General features: G+C 54.8%; 1 protein-coding gene across 1 annotated transcript; it reads right to left on the bottom strand.

Moving 5' to 3' along the window:
* Window positions 1-11,401: 11,401 nt before the first annotated feature.
* On the bottom strand, window positions 11,402-18,863 carry MED10 (mediator complex subunit 10). The gene is made up of 4 exons (XM_044234136.1): window positions 18,680-18,863; window positions 17,403-17,486; window positions 14,246-14,348; window positions 11,402-12,023 (listed from the first exon to the last, which is right to left on the bottom strand). Exons 1-4 carry the CDS (start codon window positions 18,799-18,801, stop codon window positions 11,925-11,927), a joined length of 408 nt encoding a protein of 135 aa, XP_044090071.1. The 5' UTR covers window positions 18,802-18,863; the 3' UTR covers window positions 11,402-11,924.
* Window positions 18,864-20,134: the final 1,271 nt, after the last annotated feature.

Below are 20,134 nucleotides of genomic sequence, written 5' to 3'. Positions count from 1 at the left end.
GCCAAGAGCTCCAGCTCTAGACTCCAAGTCCTTGAGCACTGTGATCGAGGGCCTGAGTTCCTACAGGCTGTCACTCAAGGCCACCTCAGGTCTACAGGCAGTTCGCAACATGGTTGTTTGCAAACTCGAGGCCAATGGAAGGGAGAACATCTTTCACCCCAGTCTGCTACAAGAGTCTTAGATAGCATAACATTGTCTTAGGAAGGACGTGCCCTCTCCTTAGTTACATCCTATTGGTGAGGACTCAAAAGTTCTACCTACGCTCAAGGGGGAGGGGATTACCAAAGAAGACAATTCACTGACGGCCACCTTAGTGTTTATCTGCCAGACGTGTGGATGGAGACAGATGACATGATACATACACAGATAGGAGTTCATTCCAATGAAAAGTTAATGAGAAGACCCCAAAATATTATTACATTGCAACAATCAGTAGACACGTAGATAATACGTTCCTCAGACAGCAACTGTAAAACCAACAGAGGAAAGCTGCAGGCAAACACACTTTGTTCACTGTGTAAGAGGAGGTCCTGACTATCCCGTGTCCAGAGGTGGAAAGAGGGGGTGGGCTGAGCAGGGGCCAGGTCCTTTCCCTCGGTGTCCACAGAAAGGCCGTGTGGACATCTATGCTGTTCTGCAGAAGGATCCAGTAAGCATTTGCCATGCGACCAGGACGCCCAGTTCTCTTCCAGCTCTGGATACCAGTAACTCTTGGACTTTCTAGCTCCAAAGTCTTGAGAATGGATTCTTTCAAAAATAAAGGGACCCCAGCCCGTCAGAGATACAGAGTTTAGAGGATTCCAGGGGAGGTGACTATCTAACATACTAACCCCGAATGGTAAGACAGCAGCCAGGGAATGAGTCGTGTTTGGGCAGGAGACAAAGGTGGAGGGCTGATCCCCTCGGGGGTCACTGATACCAGAAACCAAGAAGAAAGACAAATCTAACATTTGTTCTACAATCAAAACCTAACAAACCTTTAAAGGACTGATGGGAGCTTTGGAAAAGACATGTAGTTGTTGTGGCAAAGAGGGGAACCTCAAACATCTCAGATACGGTCACTAACCTGCCCATGAGAAAGACACAGGAGCCGAGAAGCTGGCTCCCGCCGGTCCAGGTGGAAGGGTGTCTGATGGTTCTTGCCCCACAGAAGCCTGGGAAGGTAAATGCAGGAACCTGCCTCTGATGAGGCCCCAGCCCAGGACCGGGAGCAGCCTCCTCCCCTCCCTCCCTCTGCAACCTGCTCCCGTACCCTTTCTTGCTGCTGGAGTTGCTCACCTCTGGGTGGATTTTAAAAATTCCTCTTCAGGCAATCTTGAGATACAGCCTTTCTGCAAGCTCCCCAGAGCGTCTCTTGCAAAACCTGCCTGGACCTCAGCCTCCTCCATCTGAGTGAGGGGTCCCGTGTGCTGCATCCACTGTGGCCCCCAGCCTGGGGTCGGAGCCATGTGCAGTGGGCATGGGGTGGGCAGGGGCCCAATGAGGCCATGGACCTGCCCACCTCAGAGGACATCTCCGGAGGCCGGCGGCCATCTGGTTAGATGAGGGCTTATGACAGGGCGGTTTTTCCAAGTGTGATTACAGATCAGGGCTGCTTTGTTCCCACCGTAAACCAGGTCCTTGGTCCCATAGGGCTCCTCTGCTCTGCACAGGCACGTTTCCGGGTAACCCCGCGGCCCCAGGCTTCACCCACAGCCTGACGAGCACATCCTAGGTGACCAGAGTGACAGCAACAGCCACAGAGGACCACGGGTTCCACCAGCCGGGGCCGCGGCCGGGGATTCTGCCCTCCGGGACTCGCTTCCACGGCTGAGTGGGGATGCCAGTGCCTCCCGTTCGGCGGCGGCTGGGCATAACCTCCAGACATCTCTTCTCCCCAACCATGGGTGATGGTCTGGCCTACGGCCTACCCCTCGCAGAATTCGCACACATGGGGGAAACAGCCAGAAGGTCCGAGGGCCGTCTTCCGAGCCCAGAGCCTCCTCATGTCAGCCCCGTGCAGGGCCGCTGGCCATGAGCATCCGAGGCCAGCTGCTGCGGAAGGCCGGACGGTACGGGCGGACACGGGTGAAGACCGAGAAATGGCAACAGAGCTGTGACATTTGGCCTGTTTTAAACTACGGTAGCTTAGATGGACTTGGCTCCCTCGATCCCAGGAGCAGCCAGGGTGAACCTATCTGAAAGCAGGAGTATTTACCGCGTGATTTGCCGGCAGTTCCGGCACTCGTCTCCACCTGGCCTTGGCACGACCCGGCCAAGCGCACAGAGCCAGCCCTCGCCTTGCTCTGGCCACAGCTCCGAGCCGCACGGAGTCCGGGGCCTGCTGGGGCAGCCTCTCATTCCCTCCTTCCCGCGCGCCTCTGGGGCCGCAGGAATCTGCACGCCGGTGTCTGGCAGGCGGGAGGTGGCGCCCGTCTCTGCTTCCCTCGGCTGGCCGCAGCCCTTGCTCCCCCCAAGCACTCCCAGGGCTCTGGGGACCCACAGATCAAGTCCCCATCAGGAGAACTAGGAAAGTAAGCGTGCCTGTGGTCTCAGCAGGCGTACGTGATCACTGGAAAGACACCCAGAAAACTTCAGCATCAGTGGTTGGCCTGCTTGAACAGAGGGGCCGGAGAGGTCGTGCTCAGCGACACCGAGGCCAGCCCAGGCTCAGGGCTTCCCAGCTCGATTCTGGGAGAATTCCTTGAGGCCCCTCTTTGAATAGGAATCTGGCAGTAATTATCAAAATGTGTTTACGCGTAATTCCTTTTCAAGAAATTAATCTCAGGGGATAGCCTCAGATGTTGCTGATCCTGAACAAAGCTGCGTCCCGGGGCACGGTGGCTGAGAAAGAGCAGGCACTGGGGACAGGCCGGAGGGAGTCGCACAGATGCCGGTAAGGGTGATCTCCAGAGATACTGTAAGTTAAAAAAAAAAAAAAAAAGGAAATGCTGAACCATGAGTATAATGTGATCCTATTGGTGATTTTACAAGCACAAACTGGACTACACGGGTAGGGAATTGCCACTTTGCTGGGAGGTGTGCGTCTTTAACGAGGAGGGGGCGGGCTGCGGCAATGCGCTGGACACACCGTCGCTGCGTGGAAACGAGCACGTGAAATAAAGGCACTGAGTGTGTTCTGTGCTTTTGCTCACTGGGTACCATTTGTCCAAGCAAGACTACTGAATCTTAGCAAGAGATACGATAAAAACCAGTCCAGATCGGTACTGTTTAACCACCTGACGTACGTGGGGAAGCGGCGGGCCCCCGTGCCGAGTGAGACCTGCTGCAGGCTGCGGACAGTGAACAAGCGGGTACTGGGGCTGAGAACGATCACGGCCTCCGTTCGCTCCCACGACACATGGGGTTTCACAGTGGGGCATGGCATCCTCCAGAAGATGGGAATTCGGTGCTCACGCACATCCAGAAATTAAAGGGGTCAGACAACAGTTTACTTAAAAGGTCCAGCTTCCGTTTTGCTCTGTGCCTTAATTTCCTAACTCAGCCTCCCCCGGGGCCCCAGCTGCTGCTTTTGATGAAATCCGTGGACAACCGTGTTAGAATCCCTTTGGGACACGGACGCTCCAGTCTGTGCACACTAGCAAATTAATAACTGCCACGGCATGAATGGGCCGCCCAGAGGACACCTTAAAATATCTGTGTCTTCCCCTAATACAGTTCCACGTGGACCCAAGTGTCCTGCAGTGTCGCCTGGCTGCTCGTGGAGAGAGCAGGAAAGGGAGGGCAGGCGCCAAGGGGATCAGTCTCTTCTTTCTCCTGAGCGCATCTCCCACGCAGCCGCTCCCTGGCAGAGCAGCTGAGAGGGTCTGGACAGAGCCCAGGGCCTTCTCCAGGGGAAGGGCGGGAGGGCGAGGAGGAGGAAAAAGCGGGACGCGAGACCCTGGAAGTGCCCACCCTGCAGAAGGGAAAGCAGGAGGAGTAGGAAGGTAGAGGGATGGTGGCAGAAGAAGGGGAGAAGCCAAGACTGCAGCGGGCGGCCGGCTCTGCGAAGGCAGATGGCTGTCGCCGGGCTCCCGTCGTCCCCAGCCGGCGCAGGTAGCGTTTAGAACCACTGAGCGTGGGAGGCTCCTGCAGCCTGGGACCCAGAAGTCCTCTGCCCGGCATCCAAGGGCCAGAGACATCCCCGTGCCTGCTCTCCCCGCCTGCAGTGCACTTGGGCTGTGGCAGCATGTGCGGCCGCTGAGTTGGGACCGCATGGGTTAGGACCACGGTGAGGCTCCGAGCAGAGGTGTGGCATGGACCTCAGTCAAGGCGCTGCCCGTATCACTCATCTCCCAGACGCCAGGAGAGACGGGCCATCAGCTACGCCTCTGCTCTTAGTCCTTGGCATCCGTATTCTTCCCCGGCGCCGCAGCGGGAGCCCTGCGTCCTGACCTCCTTCCACATGCCATCCATGAGGGGGACGTCATGCAGCTCTGTACATTTGGCTCTTGATGCAGAAGACCCCACGTATTTGCCAGGCAAACTAAACAAGAAAAGCTCACAGCCCTGCATCTGGGATCTAAATTTACTTAAATGAAATTTAAAGTTTGGCCTACAAGTACATTTCCGCAGGGAAGAATCCACATCAGCACCAGGGATGTGGAATCCAGGTCTCCGTCTGGGATATGCTGCAACAGACCCTCGAGGTCACCTGACAGCTCCCTTTCCCAGTGCCCTCCCCTCTGGCCTGCCTGTGCTCCACAAGCTGTGAATGCTAAGATCTAGCTCATCTCCCCTCCCTTGCAAACAGAGGGAGCCAAGCAACCCTGTTCTAGCCGATGAGATGTGGGTAGGAGAAGCTGAGGGAGAAAGTTCCTCCAGCACGAAATGGCAAAGCATCTATAGAAGGCTTTCTGCCTGTCACCCTTTGCCCATCCTCTTCTACATTCTCCCTGCCTGGAATGCAGGTGTCACAGCCGGAGGGACAGCAGCCATATTGAGATGAAAAGGCAAAACCAATTGCTAAAAGTGGCAGAAAGAAGAGCAAATCAGCGTGGAGCCTGGTTGATGCTTGGGAGCAGCCCCAAATGTTCTGGGCGACACTTCAAACTGCTGTCACAGGAGAAAATCTAACCCCTACCTTTTCTCGCTTATTGTTAGTTGAACCTTCCCTAATTCACTGCCTACACACCTGAAACACTAGATAAAGGCTAATAATGATTGTAATCAAATAAAACTATAATAAAATAGGTGTAATGAAATATACACGCACATACATGCATGTATATTCAATGTACATTCAAGTTATCAAATGTTATATAAAATCATTTTTAAATTTTAAAGTATTATTGGTGTTATTATCCTGTATAAGACGCCTCATCCCTAAAAGCCTTTGAAACATCAAAGACTGTGGGAAAAGTAAGTGCTTCTGGATCCTTGGGAGAAATCCTGGTCCAGGTTGGACCGCTATGCCCCAACAGAAATGAAGAGGCGGAAAAGCCCTCCAGAAAGACGGAGCCTCACAATCCTGCCTGTCTCGCACACGGGCACTTGTAAGGCCTTGCAGAGAACATTACTGGGTCACAGAGCCCAGGGTCTGATGGCAGAAGCCCAAGGACAACTGACAAAGTCTGGAGCAGAACAAGAGGCAGGGACAGGGCAGAAAACAAAGGGCCACACGCGGGGAGCCCAAGCTCCTGCAAAGCCCCAGCAGCCATGGGCCCTGTGAGGGATGGGCCCACCTATCTGCCGCTTGGCTGATTTCTGATTCTGCACCAGACGATGCTATAAATAAAGCCAGTAATAAATATTCCATCAGCGCGTCCCTCGTCTCCACAGTCTGTGTTCGTTCAGCTGCAGTGAGGCTGGATTCCCTTCCTGCCCTCGTTACCCTCGTGGCTCCCCCATAAAAATGGCCAAGACGGTGGCTCTCATGACCCCCATGAGTCTGTGCCCCCCCTCAAGGTCACAACCAGTCTGTCTCCCTTCTGTCCAGGGTTGCAAGCCTGGGCTGGAAAAGTTCCAAGAGGGTAACAAAAGGCCAGCGCCTTGGCTTCTGCAGTGGGTGGTTGCCCACCACGGAGAGCCGAGGGACCCAGCCCTCCTCCCCCTCCCCCTCTTCCTTCCCGTATTCCCCTCCTCCCTCTCTCCCTCCTCAGGCCAGGGCTGGGTGCCCCACTAGGCAGGAGTGCTGGGCCTAATGGACAAAATAATCTGACAGTTGCCCTGGGAACTGAGACCAGCAATCAGACTGCATCAAATTAAGGGAGAAATCACAAAAGGATGGGACTCTTTATTGACTGGTCATTATCAGTCGACAAACTGATTAGAAGCACTCAGAGTGAACCCGTCCTGGTGTGGCTGCTGTGAACACCACACACAGAACGGTGGCCTCAACACCGAGTACCCAGTCCTCGGAGCTCTGGAGGCTGGAAGTCAGCGGTCGGGGTGCTACAAGGTCAGGTTCTGGTGGGAGACCTCGTCCAGGTGTGGACAGCCACCTCCCCTCCCCCTGGAGTCCCCACATGGACTTTCCTTAGCACATGTGCGTGGAGACAGACCAAGCCCTCCAGCGTCTCCTCTTCCTCCCCTGCCACCCGCCCTCCTTGGCTAGGACCCACCTGTGACTTCACTTACCTACCTCTTCCCAGGCCCCATCTGGAAACAGTCCCGTCGGCAGTGAGGCCACTGCACGAAAAGAGGGTCACAACTCAGCATGTGTCCGTGTGTGCATGCGCACATGGGTGTGTACACACAGCGCTCACGACACGTTCTCCAGGACAGAACTACGTGCACGTGCATCGGTGTGGGTCTGTTGTTGTATTCAGAGGAAGCACACGGTTTAGTTTCCCTCTATTACTTCAAGGCCACCATCTCAAGCTACACATCTGTGCAGTCCCTTGAGGTCCCTGCCATCTATGTGGTCTTCCATGGCCAGGCCAGGTGTCGTCCTCCGGACAGCGGCTGCTGCCTACCACTAGCACCTGCGAGCCTGCTCCTGGCCCTCCCGAACAGCCATCCTGAACATTTCCCTCCACACCACAGCCGGAGCAGCCCCCACCAGCCATGTCTGCTCCAGAGCGCCTGGGTTGGGAATCAGCTTTGGGACGTTTAGTCTGCCTGTGACCCACACGGTCCCTACCGCAGGCAGCTGTCCCCTCCCAGCCCCGCTGAGCAGGTGTGGTCTGCACGTGCGCACAGAAGGCAGGCGTGTGGCCCCTGGGAGATGGGCACTTGCAGCTACAGACGCTCCTCAAATCAGGAACGTCCTCTGTACCTCCATCCAACATGTTCTACCATGAAACACGCGTGTGTGTCCCATTTGTGCTTACAGAACACTTACCAAAAAAAAAAAAAAAAAATCACACTGTAAATGTTTGCTTTCAGAGACCGCGTTCACGTTCATATAAGCGGTCTATGGGAGCTTGCGTGTCAGGGGACTCCAGAGAAACCCGGTCCTCCCATCCCTGCAGCTCAGAATGCTGGGGAGGCTCAGCATCTGAACGGGACATGCGGCTCTGGGCACCTCCAGCCACCTCTGCTCTGCCGGACGGCGTGAGCGCACACGGCGGCATCACGGGGGCCGGGAAGCCCTCTGTGAACCTGCCTCCCCGAGCTCCCCAGCGCTGCGCCGGGGCCCGAGCTCCCAAGCCTCAGCACACCTGCAGCGGTGAGGTTGCTGCTGGGGGGGGGGGGGTCTCCAGCCTTCAGCTTCATAACATCCACCATCACCCACCATGCGGCTTCCTTATCACCAACCCAGAAGGCCTGTGTCTTTTTTCTTTCTTGTTTGCATCGTGTTTTTCTTCCGAAAAACAGAAAAGGATCTGATGGGAGGGGGATGACAATAGCATCCCGTCTCCACCTGGACACACATGGCTTCACGGTCTTCACCAGCCCACGGTCTTAAATTCTCGCCTCATGGCCAGCGTCCCCGGGGAAGAAGGGCTCAGTCCAGTGGGCAGAGTGGGCTTTGCATGGATCTGAGAGCGCGGGTATGGCAGCCCCCCTGCAGCAAAGCTTAGCCACTGGACAGCTGAACCTGCCGACAAGGGCGCAGCAGTGGGGGAATGGCGGCTCCCCAAAAGCTGTGCCCAGGGAGACCCTTGACTATCACCTTCTTTTGAAAGCCTTTGCAGACGCACCTGAGATTCTCGACAGGAGATCACCCTAAACGGTCCAGGAGGCCCGAAGTCCGGCAGTAAACATCCTGGTGGGAGACAGGCGAGAGCAGAAAGCCCCGTGAAGACCGGCTGAGAGCAGAGGGAGGCGGCCCCGCGGACCACCTGGAGCCAGTGGCACCTGGAGGTGGCGGGAAGGACCCCCGAGCCTCCTGAGAGCACGTGGCCCTGCCGACACCTCCACTTCTGGTCTCCGGAACCCTGAGCCGAACTTCCACTGATGCAAGCCGGCCAGTTTGTGGTAGTTTGTCCCGGCAGCCGCAGGCGCTCTGGGGTGGGGACGTGCGCCCAGACACCCCCTCCCACTCAAGAACCCTCCTTGCAGCCTGGTCCCATCCCTGGAGAACCCTCCGCTCTCCCTGGACCTCTGCTGAGAGACTGATGAAAATTCTCTCGGACACGAACGGAGAAATCAGGTCTTGGGACGCATTCTGTCTCACAGGTGTACCTCGTCTCATCACGTTTCACTTTATCGTGTGTCACAGATTTTGTGTTTTCACAAAGGCAAGGTGTGGGCCAACCCCCTGTCCAGCACGTCTATTGGCCCCATTTTGCATCTACTCACTCACAGTCTGGTCATTCTCACAGTACGTTAAACAACCTTATTATTCTGTTTGTCGCAGCGATCAGAGATCGGTGATTAGGATTCGCTGGAAGCTCAGATGATGGTCAGCATGTTCAAGCAATAAAGGATCTTTTCATTGCACGTTGTTTATTTTGTAGACAGAAAGCTATTGCACACGTAACAAACTGCAGCAGAGCGTTCACATACACCAGGAAACCAAGAAACTTAGGAGTCGTTTTCCTGCAGCGCCCTGGAGCCCAACCCATGTCCGAAGGGCACCTGTGCCCCCTGAGAAGATGAAGGACGTTCTAGTTCTGCATAGAAGTGGGCTTATGTTTTGTTTTGTTTTCTTAACCAACAGGTGACCAGGACAGGAGTTTAAAGCCCCCGCCCCCCGCCCCGGCGAACCAGCCTCGTGCTGGTCCAGGGATTCAGGCACGGACCATCACAAATGATGGGCTTTGGGGACGGTTGGCTGATCTCTTCTGGGAAGCACGTGGGGAGAAGACCTTAAAATCAAAGAAGTAACTGGCAAACCCGGGGGCAGGGGTCCAGGGGTAGGCATTACACAGAGAGAAGGTACTGCATCAGGAGTCCACTGATGATTGTCTGAACTGAACTGAAGCCCTGGAAAGCAGCCAAAAGCCTCGAGTGGGTGTGTCCTGAGACTGGGCTGGGGTCTCGGACCTTCTGATGGAGAAGTCCAAGAGACAGCAGGAAAGAGATCAAGGTCACGGCTCCATCCTGAGCGGGCAGGAAGGCTGCCTGAGGACCCTCCAATGCTCCCCTGAACTCACGAGAGAAACAGGTGGCAGTTCTGAGGAAGGAGACAGCTCAGCAGCCTGAAAAGGACGTGGAAACACCTGGCCCTCTCGAGGGGCACAGCACCGGCTGCAGAGCCCAGCCCACCGGGAACCCAGCCCCAAACCCAGGGACATGGCCAGACAACGTCACAGCACCCCGAGCCACGAGGCCGGTGCACTCTGGGGATCTGCCGCGCTGCCAGTGGTGTCATGTACACCTGAGTTAAAGGTCCCCAGACAGTCCACCCACACAGGACAGATGCTCCCAAAAACGAAACTGGTAAACCATCCGCAGTGGACCCGACCCCGTGGGGCCTGGGGCAGCAGCGCCACCACGCTGTGGAGCGCCGTACCATTCCCCCGACCTCCAGACGTGCACCCCAAAGCATGGCGAACCACTGGCCCCAGGGTTCAGACATGCGTACTCAACAGCCCCAGGCCACGCCGCCTCCCAGGCCCAGGGTGTGCAGAAGAAGGCTCACCACCAGCCACCCACCGTGAGCCTAGAGCCAGGCATGGGAACCCCGACAGGCACCACTGCAGAGGGGACGGAAACACAGCTCAGGAGGCTGCGAGCAGACCACCAAAACCCAGGAGTCACGGTGCCGTGTTCCAAGACGGACACGGACGGTCCAGGGCACCGGCTGCTAGCGTCCTCACTGCGGCAGAGCACCGTGCTTCACGGCAGGCGAACTCGACAAGGGACCTGCCCCTGACAGCAGGCTCTGCCACTCGGCCTCCCCGTGCCCCAGTTCCTGGGTCTGAACCCCACAGCTCAGGAGACCGTGGTGAGGGTCGACTGAGTGACTCATGGGGAGCGGGTCTGGGACGCGCTCTGTGGGCCCCGGCCCCCACAGCCCTGGCACAGAAGCTGCCAGTCAGGGCAGCCGGAGGGAGGGAAACCATGCAGGACAGGGGCTGCTGGCTCCAGGACCTCCTGGACTGGGAGCACCCCTTACCCAGAACCCCTGTCCCCAGGGTGGGACTGCCTTCCTGGTGTGGTTCTGGAGACTCAAACTACTAACAGCGTGGTACCAGCTTCCTAAGGAGCCTGGCCCCGACTCTGGGCAAGACTGCCTTGCAGAGCAAAGGCACGCCCAAGCATCCCCAATTCCAGAAGGAGGTCAGTGAAGGATGGTGAGAGGTGGGCTCTGACCCCCAACTCTTGACTACCCCCACTCACAGAACACAGCCCACTGGAGCCCACAGCACACCACACCCTTATACCACACACAGGGCGGGGGGGTGGCAGTCTCATTCTCAGTGTGATGATTCTCAGATCCAGACAATGCCAGGGTTAAAAGTGACAATGTAGGTTCCTGGGCCCCAGCCTAAAGCCTCTTGATTCCACAGGACCCAATTTCTTTCTTTTTTTGAGAGAAAGAGAGTGCATGCTGAGCACAGAGCTCAACACAGCTGAGATCATGACCTGAGCCCAAATCAGAGTCTAACGCTTAGCCAAATGGGCCGCCCATGCGCTCAAGGGCCCACCTTCTAAGAAAGGAGTCAGGTCACACGCATGCAAGTGGGCCGCAGGTCACTCTTGAGAAACACTGCCATACGTCTGCCACTCAGAGCACAGCTCAGATCCCAGCGCCACCTCCCGTTCACCAGGAACACAGGCTCCAAGGGCCACCGGGATGGGCCCAGACAGTGCGCAGCCGACCCACAGGATGCGTGCACCCGCTGGGGGAACGCGCAGCCCGAGGAGGCACGTCCCTAGCATCCATGCATCCGCCTACCTCTGTGTCTGTCACGCCCTCTAGGAGACGAGCTGCAGGCGAGTAAGAGTTCTGCCTAAATAAATGCTCGAAGAACAAACGTCATGAGTATTATTCACACTCTGGGGAAGTAATAATTGACTGTTTATAAGATACACACTGTAGTATACTATAAAATGTTATAAAAATAATTACATGGAATAAATCACATAAATACTTAAAGGCTTTATTACACGCTTACGTCCAACTGAAGCCCACGTAAACAGTTACACTGAACACTTTTTTTATGTACTTAAAAATACAAAATACCAACTTAAAGTACTTCTCAGATTAAACCAATTTTTTTAGCTTTCTCAACACTATAATAAAATGGAAAAGAAACAGTACATAAAAACAAAACCACTAGAAATTTTTTAAACTTAATGTACCTAGCACAGTTAATATTCCCAAGACCACTCTGCTAGGGAAAATCAAACGCATCGCACTCGAAGACGTGTGGCCCGGGCCGTGTGAGAACTTGCGGACCCAAAAGACGCACGTCAGGGACAGAGGGACAGCTGAAGCACAGCCCTGCAAGCCCTCCAGGCCCCACCCCTACCGTCCCCCAAGGCCAAGGACAAGAGCAGGACGGCTGGAGGACAGGACGTGGACGCCACTATCAGTCCCAGCCTGCCTGAAGGTCACGGTGACTCACACTAGACCAGGACAGTCTTCGGGCAGCAGGAACACGAAGTTAGGAAGGGGGGTGGTCCTCCCCTCGGATGCTTCGATACTTAGCCATGTCTTCAGGAAATACTTTAGAAAGTTCTTGAATCAACAGACTTTTAAATTTCTGAGAAGAAAAACATACAACATCAAAATACCTTTGTGACCCATGCCCCAAGGGAAAGACACTCCCCCACCCCCCAAAGCCGCAAACTTGGCGGAGAGTGTGTGCTCCCTCCGCGCAACCAGCCGTTCCCACACGGCCGGCTCATCCCCACGAGGCATCCCCATCCGAGGCATCGGGACACCAGCTGCCGACAAGGCCACCGAGCCGGACGTGCACCAGAGCTACCCCGGGAGCTATGTGAAAGGGAAGGCTCAGCGCAGCACGTAAGAAATCCTCCAGAGAAAGCCCCTCTCGTAAGGTGCCAGCCACGCAGCTGGAAATGACTTCTGCAGACAACACACGTAACAGGAATCTTCAAGTAATATTTAATTAAGCAATTATTAACTCAAACGACATCAAACTCACTGTGTGCAAACAGCCTCATCAAAGCTTCCGGAGCACCTGGAAGCCTGTCTACTACTCCAAAGGCTGCGGCGCTTGGTCCCACTTATCCGCGTAACGTGTGTCTGAATCCCATCTTAAGAGCAGCTAAGTTTCTGCCAGCGTCTCAGAGCCTCGTCTAAGTCCTACTGAAAAGCAGCACTACGGACAGGAACGAAGATACAGCACGAGACGTGACATCCTCCGGGGACACAGCACGGCCACGGACGGCTGTGCAAGCCGCAGCTTTCGGGAATTTAAATACGCAGTCCGCTGAGACAACGAAGGCCACAGAACTGCGCCGTGAGACCTGCACAGGTCCCCGGTGATGCAGACTGCCAGTGGGCGCAACAGATGCCCCCGAAAGCAAGGGTGTCCTTGCATCCCTGCCAGCAGGCACCCCCGCGCCACAGCAGGCAGCATGGGGAGCCCATACGCAGGGCCTACGGCCCATGCAGAGCGGGATGTCTGCTCACTCGCACAACAGTACAAACAGAGCCTGCTACAGATCAGGGCGGCATCCCGTCCCCAGGGCGAGGCTGAGCTCAGCAGCAACTCGGTTCCAAAGTGACCAATCAGGAAGCTGCGGGCGCCCCACGGACAACCACAGCGGCACCGCAACCAGAGGGCCAGCTCCCAGGAATCGGTACAGATTAACACAGATCACCAGGGTGAGGTACTCAAGCCCTGTGACCCCAGAGCAGCTGTGACACCGTGACCGCCACATCACTGTCACCCCGACAGCCTCTCCACTCATTCCCGGAACCAGGCCAGGAGCCCGAGCCCAGAGGCCAGAGCACGGCCATCCCTGCACACTGTGGACAGTGGCAAGGAGCTCTGGGGGCACGGGGCACCCGCGGGAGCACCACACTCACGCCCCGATGTCCTGGAGCCCGCACGACCGTGGCAGAGCTGAAACAGAGGAAAGAGGAGGCGGCATCTTGATCAGGATTTAGGAAAGGCTGGTCTGCAAGACCTCTCTTGAGAGGCGACACTGTCTGTGGCCCTCTCTGAGAGCCCGAGCCCGAAGGGCAGTGGTGTGCAGAGAAGGCACCAGAGCTCCACAGGGAGACAGCGTCATGAGAAGGAACGGAAGCACAGGGGTCTGCAGGGTCCCCAGCAGCAGCCACGAGGCCCGGGAGGCAGGAAGGCGCGCAGTCCAGGTGTGGGGCCGCTACAGGGATGGCACCAGCCAATCAAAGGAAAAAATACACACATACCCCAATCTGACCCAGAGCGCAGTCAATTCAAGTTATGAAAACAAAACCAAAACAAAACCCTAAATATTTCACGTTTATGATGCATGGAATTTTCTAGTAGTCATGAAAGCAAAGCAACCCAGAGAGAACGTCCTCTATGCACAACTGCAGGATGGGGAACAGGATCCAAAGGGGCCTGGACGCAGGCGCAGGAGAGCTTTAGACAACCAGAAGGGAATGCTCTGAAAGCTGGGACCAGACTCCAGGAAACGGCTTAGCAGAGGAAGTGAAAAGCATCGCAGTGCAAGCACGAGAGAGGGAAGGCTCACAGACGCGAACCGTTAGCCAGCGCCAACCGGCATCATGGAAATTAGCCTGGACTTCGCTCCAAGTGAGGCTGCACTCCGCTCCCGTTTGTCCCCACAAGGCTCCCTGAAAGCTGCCCTCATCCACGGTCCACTACGTGCAGAAATCTCAACCGTGTAACCTTGTGAGACAGTTTACGTTTTAGCAAGTACGGAGAAGAACGACAAGGTCTATTAGCCAAATCTGCTCTGACAGTATTCCTGTTCTGACCTTGTTTTCTGCTTCTAAGAGCCTCACCTTCATTGTGTCGATCTTGCCTTTGACTTGTTCATTTTTGGCCAGAGCCCTCTCCAGGCACTCTTTGGTGTAGAGTTGGGGGTTTCGTCCTTGATCTATATATCTGGAAACATGAAACACCTCAATTAACACTCTCATGGCCAGTAACCTATTCTCAGTTTTCTGATGGGAAAAGAGGAGTTAGCTCTGAGTAAGTGCACATTGCCTTCTTTAGAGAAAACAGAAACCAAGTGAATGAGGATTCTTTCATTTATGTACAGATGATTTGATCTCATATTACTTCTAATAATGTGAGTAACTCAGGAAATAAGGAATGTCACTTATAAACCAAGCTTCATGGCTCTGTAACGCGACAGTTTTAATGTTTGTGACCTTCCAAAGGTTTCGGAGCCAGGAACCCTGATCTTCACAATAACCTGTAAGGTCAGGTAGCTCCTGACATGAGAACTCATGTGGGCCAGGGTTTCCAACCTGAGCAACAGCAGGGAGCCGACCAAGACACAGCCTCGGCTCCAGGTGCACCCCGCAGTTCCTGGGGGAACCGTCGAGGAGCCTTGGGGCTGCGGGAGGGGGTGGGGAGCTGCAGGCAGGACAGCCTCAGCCCTGCCCACCCCAGGATTATTTACCAACTGGGCCCTAATAATACTACTTTCCTAAATATATCCCAGTCACATGAATTTAACAGAGATTCTCTCCACTTATTTCTAAACTCTAAAACTGTTCTTGAAATTTTTGACACTTGTCCCCAAAAATGTCATAACCCCACAGACTTCATCAAGCATACTGCCTAGAGGAATATCCACATTTACCACCAGTGGACCACCTGCCTGCTTCTGTACTTTACAGACCTTCATACCAATTATTCACTAAAAGAAATCACCTTTATGCTCCAGCAGAAAAAAAAAAAAAAAAACTGTCACTTCAGATCAAAAAAAGTTACTGTTAACGGCATAAAAACTGGCCTTTAATTATGACATATAACCGAAAACATCAATAAATCACATATTCCAGAAATTCCTTTTTATTGCAATGTTTTTTAAATGACGGATTGAAAGAAGCCAAATTGTGTTTTTCTGAACAAAATACATGCACTTCTGGAAAACAGCAGACAGGCTCGAGTGTCCTAAATAACCATCTCAACAGCAACGGCCTCCGGACAGCCTCCGAACGGGGCTGTGTCGAAGGCCCGAGCGCTGAGTGCCACTCTGTCAACACATCAACCCCAAGCTCCGCACAGGAAGCCAAGGTTTAGTTTTATCTTCGCTACAGTGTGTCTGGAAGTGTGTGCCTGACAAGGCCGAGGACCTGGAAATTCCCCCTGCATCGTGCACATCAATAGAGAGTTTGCAACTGCAGCTTATCAGAGCTCAGAGGCCAGCTCACTCCCAACCCCACAGATGAAGCTCAACCAACCTTTCTGCCCACTGGCTGTGGCTGTGCCTGCGGCTGTGGCTCTGGTCACCCAGGCTTCACGGTATGCTGCCACGAAGCAATCTGTCCCCAGCCCCCTACCCTTCGTTTGCCCTTCACAGTCACTTGGCACCTGTCATTACATCCATCCCACACGGTCGAGACCAGAGCAGCGCGACTGAGGACACTTCGAGGAAGGCCAAGTAGCCTCCAGCTGCCTGCACATCTTGCAGGCAGCCACCCTCTGGGAGTCTGGAGCTGTACCACACGCACAAGACCTTCACTCCCACCTATACCTGGAGAGCTCAGGGGGTGGACAGAACACACCAGAGCCAGCAGAGGAGGACAGAGCCATGACCGGGAAGAGTGAAGCCTGTGTGTCCTGTGATGGGGGGTGGGGGGTGGGCAGCTGCTGACCTGTGCTTAACTAGGACTCCTATTCCTGACCCTCTGCAATGTAAGAGGGTCGCCTTTCCCTCTACCGTTCCAGGAAATCTGGTGACTTATTTGTGGTTTTAATGCAGAAAGGACTAGCATTCTTGCCATTCCAAGTCGGCTCCACCTGGGTCCAGTGGGGGCGGGGGGTGGGGGGTGTTACTTGCTGCTTGGCACAGAGAAATCGGGGCTGGCTGAGGAAGGACAAGTCCAGAATTTCAGTCTTAAGTCTGACACTTAGTAGTCAAACAGCCCATTGTAATTATTTACCCAGTTCCTTCAGCCATGAAACCTACCCGATAAAACCTGAATCACACAACCTCGAGTTTACTTCCTGGAGGTGTTTGCTGGGCCACAACTGTGAGAGGCACATACCACTCTCCCAAAGAAAACTGTGACCAGCCTTCCCAAAGTTCCTTAGCCTCAGAAGCCCCCCTCTTTTTCTTCCCCGCCAACCGTGCAGATCTTCACCAGCTCCTAGAACTAGCACTCCCAGGGTGGTTCTGAAGATACAACAAATTGCTTCTCAGGCTGCTTCTGCCTAGTTTTCTTCTTGTTTTTTATTTTTTGTTTTTTGTTTTTTTAAAATAATAGAGCCCACAAAGACTTTCTACCTCTCAAGGAAAAAAAGAAGTAATATAAGAATCCATGAAACAAGATGGGATAGGGAGGGAGACAAACCATAAGTGACTCTTAATCTCACGAAACAAACTGTGGGTTGCTGGGGGGAGGGGGGTTGGGAGAAGGGGGGTAGGGTTATGGACATTGGGGAGGGTATGTGCTTTTGGGTAAATTGGAAGGGGAGGTGAACCATGAGAGACTATGGACTCTGAAAAACAATCTGAGGGGTTTGAAGTGGCGGGGGGGGGGGGTGGGAGGTTGGGGTACCAGGTGGTGGGTATTATAGAGGGCACAGCTTGCATGGAGCACTGGGTGTGGTGAAAAAATAATGAATACTGTTTTTCTGAAAATAAATAAATTGGGAAAAAGAAAATAATTTAAATAGAAAAAAAAAAAAAAGAAGTAATATGGCTGCCATTTTGTCTAACCAGGACTCTGAAGGCCTATGATGTTTTCACATATTTAATAACCCTTTATTCACAATACAATATTGAGATTTTAATTTTTATTTCTATGAAAACAGAAGCTCCCTGAGAGCAGGTGTTTTTCTCTACTTCCCTCACTGGCTTATCCCCAGGACCTATGCTGTGCCTGCCACAGAGCAGGCACCTAAATGCCAGTGGTTGAAAGAGTTATTACAGCACAATACAACAGGAATTATACTCCAATGAGTATCAAGAATGATACTTACTCAAACACTTCTAAAGGCACAGTAATGTCATGAAGCTGCTGTCTGCACTTATCAATATCCTGTAAGCCAGTAACGATAAAATTCCTGAGGGAAAAAGCAAAAATGGGGCATGTGGTTAATTCCAATGACAGCAGGAACATCACCCAGAGGGCCAACGAGAGCTCCACACAAGTTCCTTACACAAGCCAGGGGAGTAGCTCTTTGGTTAGGTACAGAATTCCAGAAAAGTGTGGGGTTTAGAGAATAGAGAACACCCTCATATATCGGATTTTCTTTCTAAAGTAGAAACTGCCATACTGGGGGATAAAAACCAACCCTTCTGAGAATCTGATGAAAGATATCAATCTTCTCTCAAAGACAACTGCCTACTGTGCGCCTGGTTTTGTGTTGCAGTATCAAGGAACACACGGGGCTCCCACTCCCTTCAAACCTCAGGGGAGGAAAGCCATCCCTGCCTGGTTTCATTTCAGCTCCCCCTCTGGAGGCTAGTCCCCCAGCTCTAGGTTTGTAACGCTGGGCTGCAATTATGTTTGATGTCTGTAGCCCCTATAAAGCTAAGAGACCTTCCTCCCCAGAGCATTCATTCTGTGTGTTTGCCTCTGGTCCATCCCAGGCCCTAGCACCAAGGCAGGCACAGGGCTGCTGCCAACCAAGTAACTAAACGTCTGCACCCTTTCTCACCACCATCCCCCTTTCCAATTCCGGCACACCCAGGGCTGCGCAGCAGGTAGTTCCACAACCTTCGGCCCGGTTTAGTGCACTCCCCGAGACGTCCTCCTCCTCTCTGGGGACAGAGCCTGAACTCCCCAGAAGGGCCCAGGAGAAAACTGCGCGAGGGAGTCACGCGCAGGCGAGGGCGGGCTTTGATTATCAGGCCCAGAAGCTGCACTGTCTGACCAAGACAACGTCTCCAAATGGGCCTTCAAGAAAAGTCCCAGCAAGGAGGGAAGAGGGCCCAGGCCCAGCGGAGGGGCGAGCCCAGGCCCGCCAGACGCAGAGGAGGCAGCGGAGACGCGCCGCTCTCGGCCAGGCCCCGGGTCCGCCCCCCACCCCAGCACCACCGCCCTGGCTCCCCCATCTGGCTCCCGAACCCACCCCGGCTCCCCGGCTCCGGCTCCGCCCCGGGCGCCCCAGCCCTCCCGGGCGCCCCACCCCGCTCCGGCCCCCCGGCTCCCCGGCTCCACGGCCCCCCGCCCCCTGGCTCGGTTCCCCTCGGTCCCCACCCCGGGCTCCCGGCCCGGCTCGGGTCGACGCCGACGACTCGGACAGCCACTCACAGCTTCTGGTTGAGCCCGGCCTGGCTGCTGGGCTGGAAGTCACTGACAATGATGCCGAGCTGCCGGATGTTCTCCACGAACTTCTCCAGGTGCTCCTCCAGGTGGTCGAACTTCTCCGCCATGTCCCCGAAGCAACCACCACGCAGCGTGGGCCCGCTCCGCCGCTTCCTGCTTCCGCCTGGGCCCGCCGCCACTTCCGTTTCCTCTGGCGGCAGGAGGCGGGGCCGGGGGCGGGGCGGGGGCGGGGCCTAGGTGCTGGGCGGGTTGTGTCCTTTGGGGCGTGGTCCAGACCTAGGACTGACGTGCTAGGGGCGGGGCTTGATTGCGGGCGGGGTTGGGTGTCTGCTCGGCCACTCCAGCATCCCTGAGATGCCCAGGCGAGTGGGATTCTTGAGGCGTTAGTCCTCAGGACTGGCCTGCGTGCTCTGAGGGCCACCAAGAGGCAGCGTCGACTGCGAGACCTCGTTCTGCCTCCACTGGCCCTGGGCAAGTCCCCTCGGCTCTGAGCCTTCGTTCTTGTCCATAAAACTGGAATGAGTGTGCACAGCTACTGGGACGGGTTAAGACTGAAGCACAACAGCAGGGCTTATGCCCACGAGGAAAATGACTTCTTTTTTCCCGAGTACACAAATTACAGGTATTCACTGTAAATAATGAAAGCAACGCAGGAAGGAATATAACGAGGAACAGGGAAGAGACCCTGAAATCCTGCCCCGACACAAGCCGTCTTTGAGATCTCGAAGACCATCCGTTCCTGCATTTCTTGATGCGCAGAGTCCGGCAGGTTCCCTGCCTACTCTCCTGGAGGCTGGCCTCCCTCATCCAGGGCCAGACCCAGGCCCTCTTGGAACTGCCCAGCCTTGGCCCAGGCCCTGAAATGCATCTCAAGCTGGGGTTTAGACCTGTGACTTTCCCGGTAGCGGTCTGTCTGCCTTCCCCAAATGAGTACGTTAGCCGCCAGGACAGTGCACAGAGGTGATAAAGCCTCGTGTCAGGATGGAAGCACTCCAGCACTGGCTGCTGCCGGCCCAACCGGGCGTCTCAGTCCCCGACATGCACCATAGAACATAGCATCTTCCCAAACACCCGCAGAAATGGAAACCCTAAAGTTTGCATGAACAGCCCAACAAAGATACTTTCCCTGCCCCCGAGTTGGAGCCCTAGAGGTCAGCGGTGGTCCCCATTCCTTCCTCTGGAATGTACTTAGCACCCACCTCCTCTAACTCTTCTAACCACCTTCCACTCAGCTCTCCCTTCCCCAGTGCCTGCCACCTACCGAAGTCAGGCCTTCTCCCACTCCAGCCAGCTCTAACAAAACAGCGCCCTGTGGGGCTTCCTATCTGTAAAGAATAACCCTCCTACTGCACAGAGCCTGTAGTAAACCGCTGTTCCTTGGTCTCAAGAGAATTCTATCTTGCTCACATCACTCATGTTCTTAAGGAATTTCTCTGCCCT

The sequence above is a fragment of the Neovison vison genome, chromosome 1 (assembly GCF_020171115.1).
Source record: "Neovison vison isolate M4711 chromosome 1, ASM_NN_V1, whole genome shotgun sequence".
NCBI lineage: Eukaryota > Metazoa > Chordata > Mammalia > Carnivora > Mustelidae > Neogale > Neogale vison.
Note: the sequence above shows the minus strand (reverse complement) of the source record. Positions and strands in the feature narration are given on the sequence as shown.